The 24447-nt window shown below is 42.4% G+C and overlaps 1 protein-coding gene across 2 annotated transcripts; it reads left to right on the forward strand.

Annotated features, from left to right (window-relative positions):
• Nucleotides 1-1500: 1500 nt before the first annotated feature.
• Nucleotides 1501-15604, forward strand: USP18 (ubiquitin specific peptidase 18). Of its 2 annotated transcripts, none has more exons than XM_085230634.1 (11): nucleotides 1501-1727; nucleotides 4187-4374; nucleotides 5375-5471; nucleotides 6727-6869; nucleotides 7927-8006; nucleotides 8813-8959; nucleotides 11019-11114; nucleotides 12543-12713; nucleotides 13463-13594; nucleotides 14049-14098; nucleotides 14823-15604. In XM_085230634.1, coding segments are annotated over exons 2-11 (1074 nt in total). In that variant the 5' UTR covers nucleotides 1501-1727; nucleotides 4187-4217; the 3' UTR covers nucleotides 14824-15604. The 2 variants fall into 2 exon arrangements, with proteins under 2 accessions (XP_085086760.1, XP_085086754.1); XM_085230628.1 differs by having other exon boundaries at nucleotides 1502-1727; nucleotides 14620-15604.
• Nucleotides 15605-24447: the final 8843 nt, after the last annotated feature.

Consider the following 24447-nt stretch of genomic DNA (forward strand, 5'->3'; position numbering starts at 1 on the left):
CACTTTATCTACTCACTTTTAACCATCCCTTCATCTAAGTGTATTTCCCAGGCTCAGACACCTGCCCAACTGTAACTGGAGTGTCACAACTGACTTCCACAGGCAAACCCTACAACATTATTAAATAAGACGTATGCTCCACTTAATCTAGTAACCAGACTCTCAAAGAGGTCGTTACCAAAAGCCATGGCAGCTGCATGGTCCTTCACTGCTTTACACAGGTCTGTCAAATCTAGCTCCTAGTTAATCTCTGATGTCAATTTGCACTCTGCTTAGTTGGTTTAACTGTTTCAAGGCAGCGTACAGCTATGCAGTTCTTCTTACTCTTTCTGTCCCTTTTATCAGGCAAACTCCACACAAACTAGTAATGCAAAATGAAAACCACTAACTCTGTCATTACCAAAATGATTCACAAGTGCCACTGGAAAGATGCTGAGTCATTTGTACTCTTCTGCCCACAAGCCTCTACAGGTACCCTTATCTGTCCATCTGATAGCTCAGGAAGCTTTTCACTGCCACTGCTACCTTGGCTGAAGAGCTCTTGCTGTGAGGGCCTCTTCACAGGTGGTAAGAAGAGGGGAAATGGCCTCAAGTTGCGCCAAGGGAGATTTAGGTTGGATATCAGGAAAAACTTATTTACAGAAAGTGTTATTAAGCACTGGAATAGGCTCCCCAGGGAAGTGGTTGAGTCACCATCCCTGGATGTGTTTAAAAACCATTTGAATGTGGTGCTCAGGGACATGATTTAGCAGAGGGTTGTTAGAGTTAGGGTAGTTTGGTTAGGTTGTGGTTGGACTTGGCAATCTTTAAGGTCTTTTCCAACCTGAGCAATTCTATGATTCTGTGATTCACACACACCACTTCCCAGCCAGCAGGGCAGCATCACTCACCTCTCAGCTCTCCTCCTTGTGTGGTGCAAAGCTGGACTGGTAGCTACTCCCCAACAAGCAGAACACCCAAGCAGCACAGCACACTGCTCCATTCTTCCTGTTGGTGCTCTGGAAGAAGAGAAACGTAGCCTGGAAATGCACTGGAGGAGTGGGTGCCTGAACTCCTGCTGGTCTGGATGCATTTGGACTCGCTGAGGCCAGGCATCATCCAGTATGGGCTGGAGCTGAAGCTACTCTATGGTTGAGTAATTTCGTTTACCATTGCACTGCCATTCACCCATACTCTCCTGGGGACCACGAGTCACTTAAGAATGGAACTGGTTACACTTTGAGGTTGCAACATGCATTAAGTTTCTAAGCAAGTAACTTATTTGGGATTATTTAAAATAAGTAGGTTGCTGTGGGCGTTCCTAAGAGTTTAGCTTTCTTCTTGTTTTTGTAGCTAAAAGGAAAAGACGTTGTACCTCACAGCAGCCTACTTCTGCGCCCCGTCCGCCCCTGGCAGCGAGAGGAAGTGAAACCAGCAGCTCCACTCGGTCTGCGCTGGAGCTTAGTTTCACTTTCTGTCTGGGGGCAGAGCTAAGCAGGAAATGAAAGCTCCGCTGCTTTGCGGGCGTTGGTCGCTGCCTCTGACGCAGCCGGGAGGAGCGCGGCAATCTCTCTCAGGCAGCGCCGCCGCGGCAGCCGCTCCCTCAGCGCTGCCCGCGGGACCGAAGTGCCCTTCGCGCTGCGGGTGAGAGTTGATTCGCCTTCCTGGCTCGTTACGGCTGTATGCGGCCCCGGGGGAAGGCTGAAGGTCGGCCGTGGCTCCGAGCGCTCCTGATCCTGCAGGAACTGGTAGGGAAGCCTTTTCGACTGCTTGTCCCTACGGAGAGCCTCAGCCGTAGGGCGCCAGTAGGGCGATCCCACGCGTAGTGTGTCGGGGACTTCTTGACTGCAAGCTCTTACTGTGCTAATTAGAGGGCATGAAGTCAAAGGGGTGCCAATAATTGGCGTTTGTAGCGGCTGCAATGGTTGCTTTTGTCTGGCTCAGCAGAAATATTCTTTAATGAACAAAAATATATGTAAAAAGGGAAGGAAAAAAAAGGGAGCTGAACAAGCACGTAGTTCAGCAGAGTATGAAGTCCCGTTTCCGCCGTGTCAAGAGAAGTGCTCGAGTCCATCTCTCAGCCCTGCAGCTGCACCTCAGGGCCACCATCATCTCCTCGAGGCTGCCATAGATTCCTAGAATGGTTTAGGTTGGAAGGCACCTTAAAGATCATCGAGCTCCAGCCTTCTGCTGTGGGCAGGGTTACTGGCCACTAGATCAATTTCTTGGGGTGGCCATTATTTCCCGGAGCCACTGTCTGCCCCTTGGGAGCCCAAATCCCATGATGATGAAGGGGTGATGATGGTGGGAAGGGTGAATAGTGACCAGGGATAGAGGCCATCCTCAGGCAGAGAGGGCTTGAGTGGCAAAGGGGCAGCAAGACCACAGGGATGCTGGGGCTGAGAGGACTGTGGTATGGAGGTGTAAAGGGGCCGTGGGGATTTATCATGGAGAGTCAGAATCCTGAGGGGACAGATAGGCTGTGGTGCATTAAGAATGAAAGGGACGAGTCTAAGCTGACTGAGAGGTTGGGCAAGAGAGCTTGCAGATGATGGGTGAAAGGTGGAAGCAGACGTGGCTGCTGCCTTCTGTCTGCCTGCAGTTAGCATGGTCACTTGGCTCATCTAAGCCACATGTGGTATTGAGTCACCCCCCTCATCTACCAGGGAAAGAGAGAAGGGACCCTGCCCTTCATTAAGAGGGGAAAAATCAGGGCTAAGAGAGAAGTCTGCTCCCCAAGTCCTCTGCCCATTCACCAGATTTCTTACACATTTATGCAGAAAAAGGAAAATCATGTGTAAATCTTAGGAATACTGTATTTTTAATAGCTGAGACAAGGCAGTTCAGGTCTTGTCCTTAGCCAGGATTCCTGTTAGCAGGGCCTGGGTGCCTGGGGGAGAGTTTCATCAAACAACAGACCCAAATCCTTCCATCTTTGTAGATCCCTGCTCCTTCCAACACTAGTGTCATTCTACCTATTTCTCAAGCCACTCAAAGCTTCCTAGCTCTGAGCTTGCTTGTTCATACCACCCACCCTTAAACCTACCAAAAGCTGTGTCTTGCAGTTCTCCTCATCTCCAGCACACGCATAGCTGCTGTTCAGCTCTCTCTTCTCTGCTGATTATTTTCCCTCTTTTCTGTCTCCTCCTACATCCCCACTGGCTGATGGCATTACTCACACTCTTGCTGATATACCACAAATAAACCCAATATTTTCTGCTGCACACAAAGATGCACTCCTTCTCTGGATGGGATTTCAGAATCCTGAATGCCTGGTTAAACCACTTTCCAGGAGACATGCAGTTCTGACTGTTTTGCAAAAGAAGAAATTGAATCCAGTTTAGCTTTTCCTGAATAGCTACTCAAATCCCTGCTTTTTCATATAAAATGCAGTCTTCTTGACTCTATCTTTCAATTTCTGAGTTTCTTTTTTTTTTTTCCCCCAAATAAAATTATTCAGCAAATTTGATGATGTGATCTGATCTGAGTGTGGGACACTGTGATTTTAATTTCTTTTTAGTTTAGTGATTGTTTTGAGTTTTACTTAAAGTGTCAGTTGAATCATAAGGATTTGTTAGAATAATGGTTCATTCAAATTCAAGGCATTGTAATTGTTCTCTTGCTTAAACAGTTCCTTTGTGATCATTTGAAGAAGCGTGGACTGAAAATGATATTTGGGTGCTGAAGTGCCTTTAAAAATTAAAATACAAAGTGCCACAGTAGAGTTGTGGTTGGTGTGCTTAAAAACAATGTAGACAGCCCAACCAGAAAATAAATGCTTATCAGCTCAAAAGATTAGGCAAGGTGAAATTTTCTCCTTTGAATACTCTGGTGTTACTGTTACTAACCTGAGGAGTTTTTCAACATCTGACAGTTGAACGATAATATTATTCACCGAATCGTGAACACGTAGGTGCATCTAGAATTCCCTTGGTTAGGTGGAGCTATTTCTGTGGAACCAGGGGATCATTTATTTAGTCACAGAGAGAAGTCAGGATGTGCAGTTGCCAACAAGCTCTGTGTCTTTTACCTTGTTGATATATTGCCCATTTACCACGCCCACAATAATTTAAATGTATCAAACACTACTGCAGTAATCAAACAAGTTTTATTTACATTCTATCATTTTCATCATGAAAATATGGAATAGAAATAGTATGTTTCTGGGTGTTCCCTATCTTTCTGATCTTTCTATCTCCTTCTGCAGTCCTTTTGTGATTGTACATACGATATTATTGATGAGCCAAAGAGGTGAGCATCAAGAAAGCAAGAAGGAATTAGAGAGGTCACCAAGTGAGACCATGAAGGCAGAAGAAAGTTATGAAGAAGACAAAGTGCCAAAGAGTGAAGACTGGAGGCCACCATCAGTCTTTGGAGCTGCAGACTTAAAAAATAGTAATCAAGTTTTGTCTACTTTTTGCATGCATATTTTCTGTCTCTAATGCCTTCTGTTCCATTCTCTGTTCTTGGGCTTTGTTTTCTCCTTTACCCCTTTACTGAGGAATGTGCAGATGATTCTCATTTTGCACTGTCAAGAAACCAGTTTGGGTTTTGATAAGGACTTACATGAGGATCTCAGAGCTTTTTCCCCTTCCAACTCCTTGTACTGGCCATTGCAGCTGAGAATGATTAGACAGTAGCCTTTTTCCATACACAGCCAGCATTGCCTATCGATTTAAACCATACAGTAGGTCCTACTTACTATGCCGTGTCAGTAGGTTGGCTCCCTAAAAGCTGCCATCAGTATTTCAGGTGTACATTCTGTTGTTTATCACATAGATCTCTCGTTACCACTGGCTGTGATGTTTCACAGTTGTTCTGAGTTTCTGTTCCATTTCCTTTCTCCTGACTTCAGAAGACAAACTTTTCCTTTCTGATCATTTACTAGTACTGTTTTGGGGCGCAGAATACGCTTTCTTTCTGTATGCAGTGTACACAGCTGTGAGTTAGCTAGTGTGGTAGACACTTAACATGTGGTCCTCACATGCAGCTCCTTATTTTGTTGATAGGCCTGGCTGTTTAAAAGGCTGAATAAAAGTGTTCATGCAGGCAGCATTTGGTATCTATTTATTTTAAGTGTGTTATCATGCAGGCAGCCTTTGGTATCTATTTATTTTAAGTGTGTTATGAGAAGACTGAAAGTAGGGGAACCGGGAGACATCTGAGTATTATAATTCAGGCTGACTTGGATTTTTCCTGTCAGTTGTCAAAAAAAAAAACCAAATGTTATCTGCTTGAGGAAAGTAGGCTGGACCCTCTCTGAGGTCTGAGCAAGATGTTGAAGCTGTGCACTGAATGGCTGAGTATGAACAAAGATGACTTTTCTATCTTTTAAATCGCTTTCTTTTCTTGTCACCTGTCTTTGGACTCACTTCATCTTTTCCTGTGCCTACAGGAGCTGTTGGACTGTATAATATTGGACAAACCTGCTGTCTGAACTCTCTGCTCCAAGTGTTCTTCATGAACATACACTTCACAAAGATACTGCGAAGGTACTGCCTGCTTGAACTACCTGAAATAGTTCTGTTGTTGTCCCACTGTCTCTGGTCCTTCTTTCATATGGAGCATACATTTGAAGGACTGATTCATTAAGAGGTGTTAAGTACTTCCAGCTCACTCACAAAGATCTCTATCTTGCAGTGCCTCTTATTTTACAGACTAGGGCCTACAAAGTCAAAACTTGCAGTTTTCTTACTTGTTAGTCATCTCTCATGTAATGTTTGCACACTGAGGCATTGCAGGCTTGAACTGAGTCTTTATGATTTGTACTTCTTTTCAGTAGCAGGATATGATTTTGTCCCAGGTGTGATCATAGCACATTATAATCAAAGGATGTGCCATGTATAACCATATCCACTATTATCCTTGTAACTGTAAGCACATGAATGTATACATCCTGGTGATCCATAGCCTCTGGCCCCTACTGCCCTGGCTAACTCTTGATAGAGATGAATAATGTGGTAGCAGAGAGCAAATAAACTGCTGCTTTGTTCTGCTGATAGTGCTTGCTACTTGTTTGCGAGCAGGATGTGGGCTTCTGCTTCTCTGTCTGCCACCCTTAACACTGGTGTCCAGTTTGCTCAGTTCACTGGAGCTTTAGGCATCTAAGTGGATCATTCCTATTCAGTCTTTTCTCCAAATCTCTTACACGCTCATCAGTGTGCAGAGAGGGAAGGAGACAAGTTACAGGTGTGCAGGGATGATAAATATCATTAAAAAAGCAAAATAATGTAGGCTGAAGGTTACTATTATTATTTAAAGAAAGACATAGAAAAACATGTTGACTGTAATAAATTTAGAGAGGATAAAGAGCTTCCCAGTTGGCATATAGTAGAAATTGTTTATCTTTTGTATATTCAGCATTCATTAATTGTGATATACTTGCCCATGAAATTGTGAGTGTATGCTGAAAATGAAGGAAAGGTGTAAGGCAAGAGCAGCTCTGAAACCAGCTGTAGATAATATTGCTTCAGAGCACAGAAGACACTGCAAGTCCTGCTCAGTTTACCCCTTATTCAGAAATGGGCCAACTTAAAATCATAGCCTTTGCTTTAGAACTGTCAGCTTGCACTGTAGGCTGAGCTAGTGTAGATGTTTTCTTCCCATTTTTCCTTATTTTGCTGAAAACGTGCCCATTGTGGTTCTTGAGTTGCTATCTGTGCCATCCACCTCTGCTCCTTCTGGTGTGATATCTAATATTCCTCCATTGTGCTGCTTGGTTACCACTGATTTTACTTTTCCTTATAGGATCTCAGTGCCAGTGTGTGGCACACGAAGGAAGAATGTCCCATACCAAATGCTTTTGCTGCTGGAGAAGATGCAGCATGGAAAGCAGAAAGCAGTTTCTCCCAGAGAGCTTGCTATCTGTCTTTTAGCACATGGAGTGACAAGTAAGCATCCATTTTCTCAAGCCCACCATTGCCTGCAGACTGGGAATGTTTGTTATCAAGCACTGGAAAGCAGTGCAGACCTTGGCATCTCATTCAGAGATTCAGAAATGCAAGAAGTAGGTACATGATGATGTAGATCTTTACAGCTACTTTCTTGTCATGAGTGAGATGCTGTGTCTTACTTCTGATTTACTTTGCTGGTGTCCAAAGGATGCAAAGATGATCAGCCTGCAGTTGAGACTGAGCAGTTGATACTGGACAGAATGAAAAGGCTGTGAAAGGCATAGAGTGGATGGCTTATGACTTGATTTGTCTTGCTATACTATTGTAATAACAGTGCTAGAGCTGCTATTATTAGAAAAAAGGGATCATGTCAGAAAGATACTGAGCTCACCCAAATCCCCAAGGATCCTATTCCTGTTCCTTGTTATAAGTGCTAAGAGAAGAACTCGCTGACCTACCCTCCCATCTGGACATGGACACAAACGAGAGAAATAGTTATCTGCACAAGTGACCAGTAGGGATGGGATACTGAGGGTCTGATTACATGTACAAATATGGATGGTATTTTGCATACAAATACTCTGATCTTTGTATAAAAGCCAAAAGATGGCAATTCTGGAAGGGAAAATCGATAACCAGCCCAGACCTATATGAAGGAAGGAGCTAACCTTAGTACTTCTATTTATATAATTTTTCCCTCTGGGGTTTTGCATTCTGCCTTCTCTGTTTCACTTAAAGAGAGATGCCCAACTCCATGACCTCTGGTAGGTTATAGGCATGTGCTAGGCTCAGTGTCCTACTGACAGAGACGTTCCTCTTGCAGTGGGCAGTTCAGTGGGGTACTTGAGCCCTCCCATCTTTTCCCACTATTTGCTCAGGTCACGAGAAGACACTGTAGCTTGTCTCCAGAGTAAGCTCTGTCCCTGGTAGAAAGTGGCAATGGAACAGAACACACATTCCAATGGGGAAGAACAAATCTATCTTTGCCATCTGTGGAAAACATGCTTGGTACTCTTGATAATACTGATTGAGGTTGTGTTTTCTGCTTGTCCAGTGTTTGTACAGTATGATGCTGCCCAACTCTTTTTGACTCTTTGGAACTTGTTAAAGAAACAGATGAAAAACCCAGAGCTGGTAAGGATGATCACTGAAATGAACACCAGGCCCTTTGGCCTTTGCCATATATTCTTTCCTCCATTCCTCCAAGAAAAATCCCATTCATTGTTAATTATCCTAAATGAAATTCTTGGAATTATCACCCATCTAAATATTCCCTCTCATATTTAAATGTGGACAATCTTGATCTCATAGACTTCATTGGTTTTAATCACACTTCTATTGTTCCTCTGTTTAGAGCATGCCAGGTTCTCCTTTCTAACAGGAAAATCTATTAATAAACAATAAGACTGATCTTTTAACAACACCAAATTTAGTTAACTTGCATGTCTTTAGTTCCCAAATTTCTGTAAGCGTTAATTGTCAGGTCTTTACACAGTTCCTTCATTTTTTGGAGTCAGCCACGTGCATTTCATTATTGGTAACTCTTGGTATGTTATGTATATGACAGTTCCTCCAAAGAGAATGGTATAAAATAAGAAAAAAAGTGTCTGTTCCTCAAATCAGTATCATAGTTTCTGCTCATACACAAGACAGATTCCTGTTACTATTCCAAACAGAACAATAAAATTGCATTTAAAGCAGACATTCAGCTGTCCTTTTGTAGGAGATGTCTCTCACCTCTTGTTAGGAGGTGAGGAGAAGGAGCTGTTCTCCTTTAAATGGTGGGAATTGTCCAGTCCACATGAGTCAACATCAGATCTGGGTTCAAGCCTTGAAGTACCAACACTTCATGAAGTGGCATGTCCCTTCCCACACACAGAGGGACATACCTCAGATGTGTTCTTCGCAAACCTTGTTTTGGCCATTTTTACCTCTTCCAGGTTGAAAAGCTGAGTGATTTGTACACCATCAGTGTGCAGGAGCACCTGGCCTGTCAGACATGCTCTTCTGAAACAAAAAGGAACAGCAGCATGTTAACCCTTCCAGTCTCATTACTAGATTCTGGCTTTCACATGCTGAAGACTCTGGTAAGTTCAGTGATAGTGCTCTTACCTTTGAAAGATCCCTCTCTATTCAGTATCAGAGGCATCTCCCTGTAGGACTGGTGTCTCCCAGTACTCGTCTAGAGAATCTCTGCAGATTGTCTGGGGCCTTTTCTCATTCCCATTTCTTGCTTGTTTTGAGGGCTTTTAAAGTTCTCCAGAAAAAAAAGTCTGTTTAATTTTGGAGAAAGAAAATAAAATCTTTGAAGCTCCTCTCTGAGAAGGCTGTTGACTAAATACTCTGTAGGATTCAAAGACTTACACTGTATGGTGATGTGTATCTGTGAGAGTTTACTTACCACAGTGAAGTGCCCTCTCTAAGTGTTAGTCTCTCACCAGGCACACTGCATTTGCCCGGTGCAGTGTTCTTTTGCTGTTAAAACAGTACTGCTGTTTGATATCCAGATAAAGAAGTGATGGTGGCTGTATGGTGCTGTATCAAATAGAGAGTGGAGGTCTCAAGAGTCAGTGGACAACTGGACCTTATTCTGATCACTTTCTGCTGTTCCAGGATAAAGGAGCCTTCTTCAAAGTCACTGAGGCTTTGGGATGGTGTAAAATACCTTCACGTATCAACACCTTTTTTGTGCCATGCAGTACTCTACTTTTTCAATTAGTGTAATTGCACCCAGAGCTAAGAAAGAGGAGATATATTAGGAATTGTCTCTTCATAGAAAATTTGCCATAGTGCTGCGCTATCAAAGAAAAACAACACAATGGGAATGATCCTGTACTAGGCTGCATGCCAGGGGTATGATATTGCATTTGAATGCATGATAGGTAAGGGCTGAATCTGGAATCCAGTCTCACTTTTCACTCACTGCAAGGGTAGAAATTGATGAAATGTCAGGGCTGTGGTAGGAAAAGGGAGATATAGCATAATATGTGTCCTGTTTGAAAGACACACAGTTATTTGTTACTCACACTCATTCTAAAATTGGGTTTAAAACAATGTGTTTCTACTGATGTTATTTTATTGATACTTTGTGGATATATATATATTTTTTTAATGTAAAGAAGATGCTCTTTCACCTGTTGAAATAACAAAACAAGTGTCTGTTTTAGAACTGTCCTGGTCACATTGCAATAGAAATGATTTGACACAGTGTATGCGTGTGGATGTGTACACATATGAATGCACATTCAGTGTAGTTTGCTGACTTCAGATGGTGAGAGAGAAGGAAGTGCAGCTCAGGAAGATCACACTCAAAAGTCACTAGTGATTTTGAATCTCTTGGTTTTGAGTGTCCCAGCTTAAAGGCTCTTTGTTTTTCAAGGTCCAATGCTAAACAAAAGTTGCCAGTCCTAATCCACTGTGAACAGAGCCTTTGGAAATTAAGGCATCTAATGTCATTAGGCACTTAAATGCAGGTAGGTCAGAGTGAACATCAGTCCAGCTCTCCGAATTTGGTCAAATTTCCCAGCTCTGCATTGCCCAGTTTTCTTCCTAGGGAATCTTCTTACTGCAGCATTCCTTCCTAAATTCCATCTTTGTATGTAGAAGAATAAGGGTTATTTTGCTTCTGACACTCTCCTGTGAAGGCAAACAAACTGTGTTTTTAGAGCTCAAGTAAACAGAGAAGGAAAACCATTTTTTTCCATACCGTACCTATATGTGCTGAAATGACCAAACCCTTCCTCTGTTTTCTTTGGCTAAAAAATTAAATGCATTAATGTCACTGTGAAGAGCATGTTTTACAGTGACACTTAGTGCTTAGTCCACAGGTTGCTGGACACATCACGTTTTGTAACTGCTTGTGCAGTTAGTTATTCAGGAGCAAGTCTAACTTACAGATGAACGCAAGGCAGACAAAATCTTTCTAAACACTAAAAAAATGCAGAACAATTCAAACTGACTAGCAGTACTTGATTTCACTCTTTCATTCATGGTAAAGGACAGAAAACTGATTTTTTTTCCTTTGAATTAAAAATTGCCTTCTGTAGCTTTGTTGTCTACATGCAGCCCATGAAGCAAAGTTGAAATAAAAATCTAGCTTGCAGGAAGGAAATAAAATGAAAGAAAACTGTTCTTCTGTCTTCTTAGGAGGAATGCCTGCAGTGCTTTTTCCATCCAGAAGAGTTGAGTGGTCACAACATGTGTTTCTGTGAACACTGTGGAAAGAAAACACCATTTTGGCAGGTAAGCAGAAGTATTTCTCCATACATCTCTTATATACAGAAATCCCTTTAGGACTGGGAAAAATGGAGAAAGAACTCAACCATACAAGTTTAAGAGATCAACAATTCAAAGCTGTTTTGGCATATCAGTGTCAGCTAGGTAAAAGCCATATGGCAAGATCCCTGCCGTGAACGTAGCTCTAGTGACAAAAGAATGCTATCATGGCTTTTAATATAAGCCACCTAGGGGTAGACAAGAATATGTTACTGGTGCTGTGCATACCTTCAAGAGCAGGAGAGTGCAGGGTGATTTCTTTTCTCTCCTTCTCTCCATTGGGCTCTGCATCATGTTTACAGTATTGGTCTTTGCCAGCAGATGAATTAGCTGTTTCATGCAGAAGCAAGTGCATTGAAGAGAGAGGTGTGTAAGGGAAAAGTGCCTCAGCCCAAGGTTTGGAGGGGACTTTCCATGATGTTTTCAGGATTGGTCCACCCTCCTAGGCCACAGTGCATACATGTCTTGGTGGCAGTCATGGCAGCAGCAGTACTATCAACAAAGGCAGCACTAGGTGGAGTGAGCTGACAGTGTGGCATCCTCTACAGCCATGTCACAAGAAAGCTGGCTTGCTTCTCCTCACCAGGCACAGTGCTTGACTATCCACTCACCTCCCCAAGACCCAATCCAGTTTATCAGTGGTATTGTGGTGCTTGGATTTAAAGAGGTGACGAACGCAGCAGTTATTTTGTCACCGAAGAGTACAGCCAACCCAGCAGACAGAAAAAAATACTCCAATTAATCTTCACAGACAAGTTGTGCAAGAGGGGAATTTCTTCTGAATGTGACTGTTTTTTTGTTGTGCTAGTCAGCATGCTACACCATCTGTATTTTGTGCTATGGCTGATGTGGTCGCCTAAGCATCTTAAATGCCATAATTTTCAGTCCATGGGTTAGTGAAGAGAGGGAATAGCTATAGGAATGCTACCATAACCCCCTCACCTGGGGTTAGGAAAGCAGATGAGAAATGAAGCAGCCAATGAGACACGCAAGGCTCAGTGCTGATCAAGCTGAAGCTGAGAAACCTGATCATCACATCTCTGTAGATGGGCTGCTACACTACATTCACTGTCTGGCAATGATAGAATTGGATGTCAGGTGGAAGTTCTTTACAGAGAGAGAGGTGAGGTGCTGGAACAGGCTGCCCAGAGAGGCTGTGGATGCCCCATCTCTGGAGGTGTTCAAGGCCAGGTTGGATGGGGCCCTGGGCAGCCTGGTCTAGTATTAAATGGGGAGGTTGGTGGCCCTGCCTATGACAGGGGGGTTGGAGATTCACGATCCTTGAGGTCTCTTCCAGTCTGGGCCTTTCTGTGATTCTGTGGCAATGGCTTTTTCCATCCCAGCTCTCCTGGGTTTGCTCCTTGGTTCTAAATTTCATTATTTATTCCTTTTCAGAGTGTAAAGCTGGTCCACCTGCCACAGATTCTGACCATACACCTAAAGCGCTTCTGCTTTGGAAGATCAGCTTACATCCACAAAATTAGCAACTGTCTGCCATTCCCACAAGACCTTGATTTCAGTGCAGTCTTGACAGAACAGCAGTGCCAAGCATATGACAATGAGAAGGTGAGATAATCCTAATGCCCAGTCTAAAAGAGTCAGATTTTCTTCTGCCTTTAGCTTGAATTTGATAAGAACAGTGCGGACTTCATTTCAAAGCAGTCTTAGAAATGTATGTCTCAGACTTTACCTGTGCTTGGTGTTGTCTGACATCTAATTGTTTTGACTGGTTCAGGCATTATTCAAGTTCCTGTCTGCAAAGGTAATATAACTAAGTGGAGCTTTCTGCCATGAAGCCAAAAAACAGGCTTTATGGTTCTTTTTATTTATTCTGAGAGCAATGAGCATAACTTCTTTCTTCCATGTCTAAAAATACTACAGAAAAGATTTAAACACTGTCAATTTAGTTGACCAAATCCAGACCTTGAGGTTAGCAGGAAGATGGCAGCTTTGCCAAGCAGCTGAGTGATCTGCCACATTGGAGATCTCTTCCCCTTATTGAGAATAACAAGGGAAAATGTGGCAACAGCAAAATCTCACTGGTGCAGTGCTTGGATGCAGTGTAGCCCCTTTGTCACCCCTTTACTGCCTCTTTGCTGTCCTATTGCCTTTTTTATATTCCTGTAATCTCCAGGGAGGCTGCTAGTCCACGGTTGGCAGGCAGATCTCTGAGGGTAATATTATAAAAGGCAGGATGCTCAGGGTCAGTCTGATCTTTCTTTTCCTTATGAAATGCACATTCTTGCTGTCCTGGTTGCTGCTTGTTTTCAGCAGTGGTAAATGAAAATTGCCTTACTGAAAGTTCCTCTTTACAGGCTGCCTGGCAGTATGAGCTCTTTGCTGTTGTTGCTCATTCAGGATCAACTAGCTGTGGACATTACTGTGCCTATATTCGAAGTCTCACGGAATGCAAATGGTATTGCTTCAATGATTCTTTTGTTGAACAGGTAAGGAGACAAATCCACATTTCTTTTGTAGCTTTCCAGACAGTCCTCTAGATCTCACTTAGTCTGACTGACTGCTAATTTGAGAGAACCAGGAGAGAAAAATGACTCTGCAGAGTGCTGTGCAGTTCTTTCCTCTTCTACAGCATACTCAGAGCTGAGGGCAAGATGGCTTTAGCTCAGGACCTCAGGATCTGCTTTGCATTTTCCACAAGCAGCCATTGACTGTATACCCTACATTATGTACTCTAGCTCTGTGTAATGCTATTTTTTTTTTCCAGAAGAGGCAAAGGAACTGATTTTCCTCAAAAATCACGAGTGATTAACTGTTTAATTAAAATATTTGTAGCTTCTGAAAGTAGCAGATGTATCACTGTCATGAGGACTGTTGTGCTGGTATCTCATTATGTCCATCTCAAGAGTTTTTATCATCCTTACCTTCTGTGTTTTACTTCAGGTGTCATGGGATGATGTTAAAAGTACCTATGGGCATTCAGACCTCAGCTGGTAAGGAAATGCCTCTTTGTTTTTAATTAATGCCACTCTGGGGTCTGCAAAACGATGCAGCAAAGAGGGGGAGAACAAACGATTGGAATTGCCCTTTGCCTGTCATGAGCTGGGGATGTTGGAGTATATAGGGAGCAGTCTTGTGTTCTGGTTACTTGAGACAACTATACTGACTGTACCTGGAGCCTGCGGTGCTCACAAATGGTGCTGTAGGAGTGGTGTTGTTGTGATTGACCCTTGATCCTGACTAGTGTTAGGTACATCAGTCAGGATTCCTTGATGCTTTGTATGTTAATGAATCATAAGAAAATGAGCACGGAGAGAGAGACTTCCTCCTATAAGCCATAGTGCTGCCAGGGAGGTTAGCATGCTGCCATAGGAGCATTGGGTGGGGCCACTTAAGATGACCTAAATCTCAAAAAGGTGGGCAGGAACAAACCTGGAAGTTTTTTTGCAACTGAGATCAGTGAGATCTTCAAACATGCTAGTTTTGCTTTTTCTTTTTCCTTTTTTTTCTGCAGGGGACAAACAGCATATCTCTTGTTTTACATGAAAAAAAATCCCCAGTAGCTACTTATCAGAATGTTTTCAGAAGCTGTGCCTTGCCCATGGAGCTCAGCATCTGCAAGCTAGAGTGGATGTGTGCAAATGCTCCTCAATGAAGAATGGGACTCCATCAACAACCTCCGCATTCAGTTTTTATTGTTGTTTTTTTTTTCCCCAGAAAAGAAGTGCAGGATAAACTCAACTGGAGAAAGGACCTTAGAATTATTTCATCTAGAAATCTTTTCTTTCCTGCCATGTGACTATTTATTTATTGTATACCTCTTATTTGTATGATTCTATATATTAATTTTCTCTTAAAAAATAATAAAGTTAGTTCTTTTCTCTGCTGACTTACCATGCTGGTGCCTAGTTACCAGTACAGAAGAACTTTTTGGTTTGAAAGCCTGCATGGTGTTCCAGGAGAGCACGTGGTATGGCTGGAGAGCCATGGCAGTTGTAAGACCAAAAAGCTTTTCAGGCCATGTTTGATGATGGCAAGCTGGGCAAGGGATTCTGAAAATCTTGAGAAACAGCTCTAACAGGGATCAGGGCCCTTGTCACACATGCAGCAGTGATCACAGAATCATAGAATGGTTTGGGTTGGAAGGGACCTTTAAGATTATCTAGTTCCAACCTCCTGCTATAAGCAGTGACACCTCCCTCTAGACGAGATGGCTCAAAGTCCCATCCAGCCTGGCCTTAAATGCTTCCAGGGAGGGGATGCTTACTCTTAAAATACTTCAAGGAAATGAATCACTGAGGAATTGAGATGTAATTGGAAGTTCCCATGGTGAGACTACACAGTTGGAGGATTGCTATCTTTTATCCTTTTATCCTTTATCTGGGAATTGCTGAGATATATATTAAGAATCTTTTCTGTCTGGATGTCAATAAAAAGAAATCTCTGTTTTTTGTTTGCTGAATTAAATAGTATGGGATAAATTCCCCTAGCAAGTAAAATTTCTGAATTGTTCTTGGTCTGGATTTATCTGAAAACATAAATTGCCTGGTAAGGGCCGCTCAGTTCCCACAGGTGATGAGCCTGCCCCACCTCCAGCAGCAGCATGACTCAACTACTGAACATGTCTGTGGGCATGGTGTTCCCTAAGGTGCTAGAAATCAGGAGCTGTCAAGTCCCCATTGTGGTGCTGCCAGAAGTGCATGCTACACTTGCATGTTTAATACTGATGAAGAATAAGGTAATTCTAACAATTTGGGCACCTAATTTCCTGTATTAGAAGCTGGAACACCTCAGAGAGAACAGAGATGATTTAAGAGAAAACGTGCTATGTGATCTGACCACAACAACTGGCTTTCTGAGCTTTCAGACAAGAACAATGGCTGGCAATGACAGATTTAGCATCTTGCTATAACCCTGCAGTCACCCTGAGCTCTCCACTCTCCTCTCTGGTACTTGTCCCTGAGCAGAAGTGGTAAAATGAGTGCTCTGCTTGCTTCAGGACTGCCCCAGTTCATGACACGGATTAAGAAACACAGAGATCAGTTCTGGTTCTCTTTATTATGGCAGGTCCCCAAAAACTGCATGTCCCTGAGGTCTGCACAGTTGAAGCATAAACTATTTCGATCATCATATTAAATGTATTCGAAGTCCTGAATCAGCACCCTCTGAGGTTAGAGGATTCCTGGCCTTTAATCTTCCTTATGCATCTGCTGGTGTAGCTTGGGCAAGAACCTAGCATGGGAGCCTGAGTTCAAAGGCAGCCCTCAAAACAAAGAGAGAAGGTTCCAAATAAGGCTTTTCACAGCTCTGTCACAGAATTTGGGTGTCAGATCCAAAATTACAGCTGCCTCATATCAACTCTGGTCCCAAACATTGCGCTTGTGAGACGAGGAGAGGATGAATCAACTTCTGTGGTCAGCCCCAAGGCATGGGAAAGGAGGTTGCGAATTAACAGCTAGTAGTAACGTAGTTCACTGTGTAAATGCAGGGTCGCTGCTTACAAGACTGTCTGGGAGACACACAGCTGGGGAAGACTCACTGTGGCCCTATGAAAAACTGCCATGCCTGGAAGGTGTGTGGAAATAAAGCATCAAGGGTCACTCTGCATAAAGAATACAAACTTCCTTTTTTGTCCTTCACTCTGTTGAATGACATAGCAGGAAATGCCAGGAGGCTCAAGGCTACTCAGAGCTCATATGCAGGAGAAATTGCACCTCAGAAGTAATGAAGACAGAGCTAACAACCAAGAACATGAGACTAAACCTTCCCAGGTCACTTTGCCCTTGCACTGGAGATACAGAGTTTATTGTCAGGGTTTGTAGTCAGTTTATTTTGTTTCCAGATACAATTGGACCATGGGAGGAGTGGGACTGCATTGCATATAGATTTTAAAACTGCCAGACCTCAGCTGTTTTTGCAAAAAAGTCACCTTGAATGCCCCTGTGTCCACCTACAGGAGTTAATGTGTGCACTGGATAAACAGCCCAAGGATAGCTTTTGGAGCATGGGATGAAGTGCTAGGCAAAACAGCCTGTGCTGAAATTCCATGCCCTGCAGTTACAACCTCACACAGTGGCAGGGTGAAGAAAAGCACCTCCTGTCTTTCTACCAGAGTTCCCAACGCAGCCATGGAGTCCCCTCAGAGGAGCTGGGATACCCTGTGCTAGAGCCACTGTGCAAATGAAACCTAGCACAGGTAGCAGGGTCCTTGAGAAGCAAGGTGAAGCCAAAAGAAGATTGGAGAGATAACTGTAGGCTCTGGTAAATCTTCATTTCCTTTCTATGGGTTTGTTTTGGGATTACCAAGTCTTAAGGGGAAGGGTCTGTGAGATAGGAATAGAGCCATAGCGAAATGCACAGATTCTCTGCTTCATCTCTGGCAGACACATCCTCGGATTCAGATAGTCCCCTGTTTCAATATCCCCAGTTTCAATACACACATAAAAACCAGACTATTTTAGAATAAACATGTATATTTTATGTAACATATGCAGCCACACATGTATTCTCTAAAAGTTCAATATGTTGTCAATCTAAAGATTATACATGAAAGTAAGGAAGAAATATTTTTTGATCTTTATTTCAAGTATAATTGTAATTTACAAGAGTTACTTATCAAATAGTTATCACTGATGTTTCCCCACACAGTGTGCCCAAAGATGTGGCCACCTGAAGGGGCGGAAGGCCCTGCTGGAGCTTCTCCTGACAACACGGCCTGTTCTTTCAGCTGTACATAGAGGGCAGTGCTTTCCTTGCAAGTGCAAACAGACCTCAGATAGCCCTTTGGAGATATTTTGCAATTCGTTTTCAGCCCAGACTTTGTGCAGTTTCCCACACGGCTGGCTTGTATTTGACCAGGCTGAAGCTTGCATTCATCAGGCTCAGTGGTGTTTGCACTTGTTTGTGAAAACAGGCACAGGAGTCATAAATGCTTTAGAGAACTTAAAAGGTAACAGAGGTTTCTGATGTAAATGTGGTGAAGGAACTGGAAAATAAGTGTTTCTGAGGTAAATCTCCTGAAATTAAATAAATAAATAAATAAAAACACAACATAACTTACAAGCATAACTACTGTAAAAAACTGAACAAGGGCTTGAAGGCAAATCATGGAATCATGGAGTCGCTCAAGTTGGAATAGACCTTCAAGTACATCGAGTTCAACCATCAACCTGACCCAACAAGTCCTACCACTAAACCACATTACATCCTTTATGCCACATCCACATGTCTCTTAAATACATCCTGAGATGGGGACTCCACACTTTCCCTTGGCAGTCTGCTTAACTACTCTGTGAAGTAAATCTTCCTACTATGTAATCTAAGCTACTTCTTGAGCACCTTGATGCCATTTTAACCTATGTGGAAAGTGACACTTTCAGCTGTCATTTGTTTGGTCATGATAATAAAATAGAAAGTAGAAAGGTGGGCCATTCAACAGAAACATCTCCTTATCTCATCCACCTTACATCTCTGTTTCTTATGATTGTGGAGCAGAACTTCAAGTTGAAGGAAACAGTACTAACCTTGACAGGGTTTTTGCACAGATATGTAGGATGGAAGCTGGGCTTGCCTCTCCAAAGTAGACAAAGATTTTCACTCAGACTTAAGAGTGCTCTAAAGTAATTGCTATTTTCCTAAACAGATTAATGACTGAAAGCCCTGCTTCCCGTGGGATGTAGTTTGATTCAGTATAGAAATGTGGGCCAGTGCTTCTCCCCACGACTGCATTGACAACGGGCAGAGCAGAGCTTGGAAGAACAAGATATTCTCCTCTATCTTGTCCCAGACCTGCATCAAATTCACACCTCTCAATTAAAATCCTTGGACATGGGGTTGAGGTGCCTGCGGCCAGGCCAGCATGGAAAAGGTCATTTTACAGGAAGAAGCTGCAAGGAAGTCAGCAGCCTTGAGCTGTGCAAGAGGGTGTGGGTGGAGAAGGAAGCTGCTGCTGATTTAGATCAGCACAAGCAGTGACAGAGGATATAAGAGGAAAATTACCCAGTGTGAAAAGGTACAAAATGTTCAAGGAAAGCTGGTGCTGGAGAAAAAGAGCCTGGTGCCACTGGGCACTTCTTGCAGGGAGCAGCAGGGTTGATCCTTGGCCACCTGATTGAGGCTGCTGGCCTTTCAGTGGATGAGTGGATGCTCTTTGTGTTTCTGCCCAGTGGGTACTGAGCATACTCATGCTCAATCTCATGGATCTCAGTTTTTGTTGTTGTTTCTTGTGCGTAGAATGAAAAACGGTGGATTTATGCTTTCACACTGAGCATATCTTGCATGTAGGGGCTGCAAGATGCAAAAAGGGCCTGAAGGAAGTGACCTGCACTGGGTCACTGGGCATCTGAGGCTCTGCCTGTTGAAATGTGGTGTTACCCTGGGGCTATTCTTTGCTGTAACAGGCAAAGAAGTGCCAGAGAAGGGAAAGTTCATTGATGACTGAATAAACAATATGTGCGTAACACTCATATCTTTGAAATGACTTCTTGTGAAATCTTGGGCAGTGCTCTGAAATCAGATCAGAAATCAGAAGTCAGCACACTAGCTCCTTCTGTCAGGACACAGAAGCCTCCAGGCTGGAGTCAAACCCCCTCTACGTAAAAATGACAGGTTTGGGATTTTCCAGAATAGACTGTTACCCTTCCTGAGCCTTGTAAAACCACTGTACAATTTATGCAGTTTTTTAGCTATGAATGATAAATTGTCCAATATAGGACAGTATGCAAACAGATAAGGCCACAAAGTAGCACTACCACAACCTCAAGGATCAAGACTGCCATTGCTGATCATCTGTCTTGCAGATAAAATAAGTTTAATTTTGAAGAATCACTCAGAGGTAACAAAATGGATCTTGAAATGGCAAAGCTCTACTTACTATTTATTTCTTAACTCTTTCAAGTAGGGGAAACCTTTCCTTAAAGGAACTGTGGTTCTTGACAAATCACATTGTGGAAATGTCAAAATACTTCTAAAAGTACGTAATCAACAGGCAAATGGGAATTAACCCATTGTCTATTTGATTATTTTAAAGATATCAATGAAATTACATCAGAACATTTAAAATGTATCAAACAATCAAATAGTTCGACCTTTGACAAGATTTTATCATTATTACATCCTGCAAATGCTAATATTAATCCTGAGAAATGCAGCAAGATTATAAATGAGTGGGAAATAGGAACGGGACGTTCCTTTTTAGTTAATCCCTTTATCACATTGTGTAATGCAGCAAGTTGTAGTTTAGATAAGTCATCTTTCAACCTTAGAATTCTATGTCAAAGTGAAGTGTTCTCTGTAGGCATGAAGTTCTTTGAAAAGATGAAGAAAACTTAAATCTATCTTTAATGGTGGTTAATTCCCTTCCTCACTGACCTGATACATCCCTAAACTGAGGCTGAAAATTTGTAAAGTGTATTTTCTGATATTAGAAATGACGTTCATATGGTAAGTACTTTCATATGGTAAGACTGTGGAATTGCAGATTTCAAGATATGTAGAATGATAAAGATGAGAATGATGTATAACTGAGAAAAAAATGGCATGCAGTGGAACATGAATCAAGTGAACATCCTTTGTATGGTGGTTGAGGGCAAGGACTGAAGAAACTTTATTTCCTCCCTGAGAGAGACAAGAAATAATGTCAGTAAATCTGCCACTTCCACAGCAAAACCTGTGTCAAAAGGCAGGGCAAAAACCATAATGGGCCTTTAGATTCCCCCTGAAGCCCTACAGAGACAGAGATTTTGACCATGTGGTTTGGCCTTGTGCACCATACAGCTCTAGTGTCACCATTTGTGCTCAGGAAAGTGAGATGTAGGCTGCTGCCCTGTGTCTCATGAGGAAAAGCTGTAGGCTGCAATTAAGGCAGTGAAGGGGAAAGTAATGTGGGTGCATGGTGTGGTGAGGATGAAGCAGGACTGGGAATTTTTTATGATTCCTCCTGTGGGCAAAATAATGACAAGAATCTTTGTGACTTCTTCTAGTGATGTGCTTGGGAGAGGACAGGTGAGACTACAAATGGTTATTTGAAGATGCATGAACTCCTCAAATACCTTTTTTTTTTTTTTTTTCCTTTTCAGAAAACCAGAGATTATGAGATATGTAAAAAGCTGCAACAACAGTCAATGCAATATGTGTAAGTGAAATGCCAAGCTCACTCAACAAACCTGTGGAAGGAGACCGCAGTATATTTTGACATTCTCTGAAGAATTACATGAAGAAAAAATCCTTTTCTTCTTTCATTTATTATACTAATTCTGCCCCTCTTTTTCTTCATCTTCAGTCAACAACAAAAGAGGAAGGAGGAGCAAAGGCTGTTGAAAGGCTCTGCAAGGGGCTTAAGCCTCTGCTTTCTTGTGGATCTGGAAGGGGACCATGAATGGCCACCAACCTGGAGCTACTCACCCATGCAAGGATGATCATCCTGGGACTGGGCACCTGGTGGCTACATGTTGGAAAGGAGTTTCTCTACTTGTCCCTGCACCTCTGGTCACACAAGTGACACCAAGAAATTGCTGAGATAGGCAAAGGGACTTCTTCAACTGTCTCCTCTTCAGGTCAGAAAAGTGCAGAAAATACTTGACATGGCATTTGTTGCCTCTAGAATATTTCAGGTATTGTAGGTTTTTTCCTGTCCTTCAGGAAATGCTTAAACTGAGCAGGTAGTGATGTCAAGGAGTTTTCTTAGCTACAAAAAAAAAAAAAAAAAAAAAACAAAAAAAAAACCCGACAAACTGCAAAAGATTCCGTTGAGCCTTTTTTTTTTCTTCTTGCTTTTGCCATTGGGTATAAATAACCTAACATGTTGTGTAGGTGTCATCTTTGATGAGTGCATGTAGATATGGGAATTTAAGTGACACGTGGTGAATTTGAATTTACATTTTCTCCTTAGAGAATGTGGATAACTTACTCATATGACAGCAGACGAGTAGTACATAGCACTTTGCAGAAAAAAAAAAATTTGATTGAGTAGTTCTTTACCTGCAAATATTGTATTACTGAATTTAGATAAGAGAGAAGATTTAAGGACATATTGAATTATAAATGTAAAATTGGTTGAAACATTTAAAAGGAGAGAAAATGACCTCATTAAGAGAGAAAGAGAAAAAATGGATTGTCCCTTGAACTTGAAATTGGAAACTAAATATGAACTGTAAATTGCTATGTCTATAACACACTGTTCAGTCAGCATAAAGGTATCTTAAACTACGTTGGTATATTTCATAGAATCATAGAAAGGCCTGGGTTGAAAAGGACCACAATGATCACCTAGTTTCAACCCCCCCGCTATATGCAGGGTCACCAACCACCAGACCAGGCTGCTCAGAGCCACATCCATCCTGGCCTCGAATGCCTCCAGGGATGGGGCATCCACAGCCTCCTTGGGCAACCTGTTCCAGTGAACCTGTTCCATTTATTGGTCAGCTACTGCTATTCATCACATAAGTAAAAAATTGTTTCATTTAACCCTTTCAGTTTTGATTGGTTTGATGACAGCAGATACTAAGAAACCTAAACAGTAACTAAATAGGCTTTAAGTGAAAATTATGCCTTGTATAGGGCCTCTTAGGGCACTGATGCTAATGAGCTCTCTGAAGGAACTGGTTAGTACAGTAATAGGAACCTATTAGGACTACATAGAAGGAAATTTTCGGACACATGATCTCTGTCACAACAAAACATCTCTTGTATTAATTCAATGAAAACACAGTCCAAACCTACTGAGATTAAATAATCAAAGCTATTTGATATCAAGGTTCCCATGTAACTGGAGCTGCAATTCTCTGTGTTTCAGTGGGACAATTGGGTGTCCTTTTCACTTTGACTACAGAATTTGAAGTTCTGTACAGCGAGCACAATGTGAAAAAATAGATTATTTTTCTGAAAAACACCTGTGTTACTCAGTTTTGTGTATTGACAGGGTATACAGTCACTGCTGTTCTTCACCAGCTCCTCCTCCACCTGAAAGGAATGCAGATCACTCCCTGCTGTGGTTTCTCCCAGACAGCTCTCTCCAGCACAGAACCACAGAATGTGGCTCCAAAGACCAAGACTTGTACAGCTTTGAAGTTGGTCACATGTAGGCTCATGGGAAAACAAAACAGAAGAACAAACCTGCTGTGGTTTCTGTGTGAGACTGTTTTGAATTGAGGTGAACCAGACAAACGTCCTTTGAGTGGAAACACTTGGAGAATTGAAATCATTAAAAAAAAAAAGGTGATGGATGGAAATGTACTTAAGCTAAACATAGGCAGTGGTTGTTGTTTTGGATCATGTTTCTTTTTGAAGTGTCATTTTCCAGAGCTGATATCGAGCTGTCAAGCAACACTTCAGCATCTCAGAGCCAAGAATGGAAGTGTTTTACTTTTCTCTTAAATACCAAATTGTGCGTTTTACCCAGGAGGTGGCACTGTTTGTAGTGGTTTGCAGTCCTCTTGTGTTACTTGTTCTGTGTTTACAAGAGTCAGCTTGTTGGTGTGCAAGGCCAGAAGACCTTCCGGAGGTTATTCAGGTTCTTATGCTGCCAGGATCTCACACTGGAAACTGCTTTTTATTTTGGGGAAAATTAGAACTTATTTCAAGATATCTTGGTGCCTGAATGGGAGCATTCAATTCTCACAGGGCAGATAAGCTCAATCAAGTCATCGGTGACCTGTAGCCAGTGCCAAAGTGTTCTTTTCATTCCAGAAAAAGTAATAAAAACACGAACCAGATTGGAGCACCTCAATATTTTGTGTTTGAAAGTCTCCCGATCTGAAAGGCAGTCAACTTATTTTTCTGTTATATTCCGTTTTTTCTGGTTTCAGTCTCCCCAAGGAACAGCAAGAGTTGCAGTGAAGTTTGCCATCACTGTTGGCTACCACCACTTCGACTGCACCTACATGTACCAGAATGAGTGAGATTGGGGCTGCACTATGAGAAAAAATTAAAGAGGGTGTTGTGAGGTAAGAAGACCTCTTTATTTACAGCCTTAGGTACTCATCTCATGCATGACCACAGGCCCACAAATGGAACTGGGCTGGGAGCTAGCTCTTCTCTCAGGTGTATTATGTGGATGGAGAGAAGAAAGAGGTCAACCCTTGAAAACCTGGCTTGATGTGAGAGGGATTTTTTTTGTAGTCCATATCCATTGTCAGCTACGGAGACAGGAACTGAGGCTGTGCTCTCAGCTGCCTCTGAGATAGGAAGCACAGCTATTGTATTCGTGGTCACTCCTGCTGCGCTGCTGGGCTTAGCCTGTTAACTCCCGGGTGTTGTTTTGTTTTGTTTTTTCCCCCAACAACAATGGTAGGAAAAATAAAGTAACTTCTATCTACTGGAAACCGGGGGTTGATATTCACCAGAT

This window comes from Meleagris gallopavo, chromosome 1 (assembly GCF_905368555.1).
Source record: "Meleagris gallopavo chromosome 1, MGAL_WU_HG_1.1, whole genome shotgun sequence".
Lineage (NCBI taxonomy): Eukaryota > Metazoa > Chordata > Aves > Galliformes > Phasianidae > Meleagris > Meleagris gallopavo.

Excerpts from the sequence above, each read along its gene's own strand:
- USP18 (XM_085230628.1), top strand. The coding sequence starts at position 4,218 with ATGAGCCAAAGAGGTGAGCATCAAGAAAGCAAGAAGGAATTAGAGAGG. Across the intron at positions 8,960-11,018 it reads TTCACATGCTGAAGACTCTG|GAGGAATGCCTGCAGTGCTT; the intron begins GTAAGTTCAGTG and ends CTGTCTTCTTAG. Across the intron at positions 11,115-12,542 it reads AGAAAACACCATTTTGGCAG|AGTGTAAAGCTGGTCCACCT; the intron begins GTAAGCAGAAGT and ends ATTCCTTTTCAG.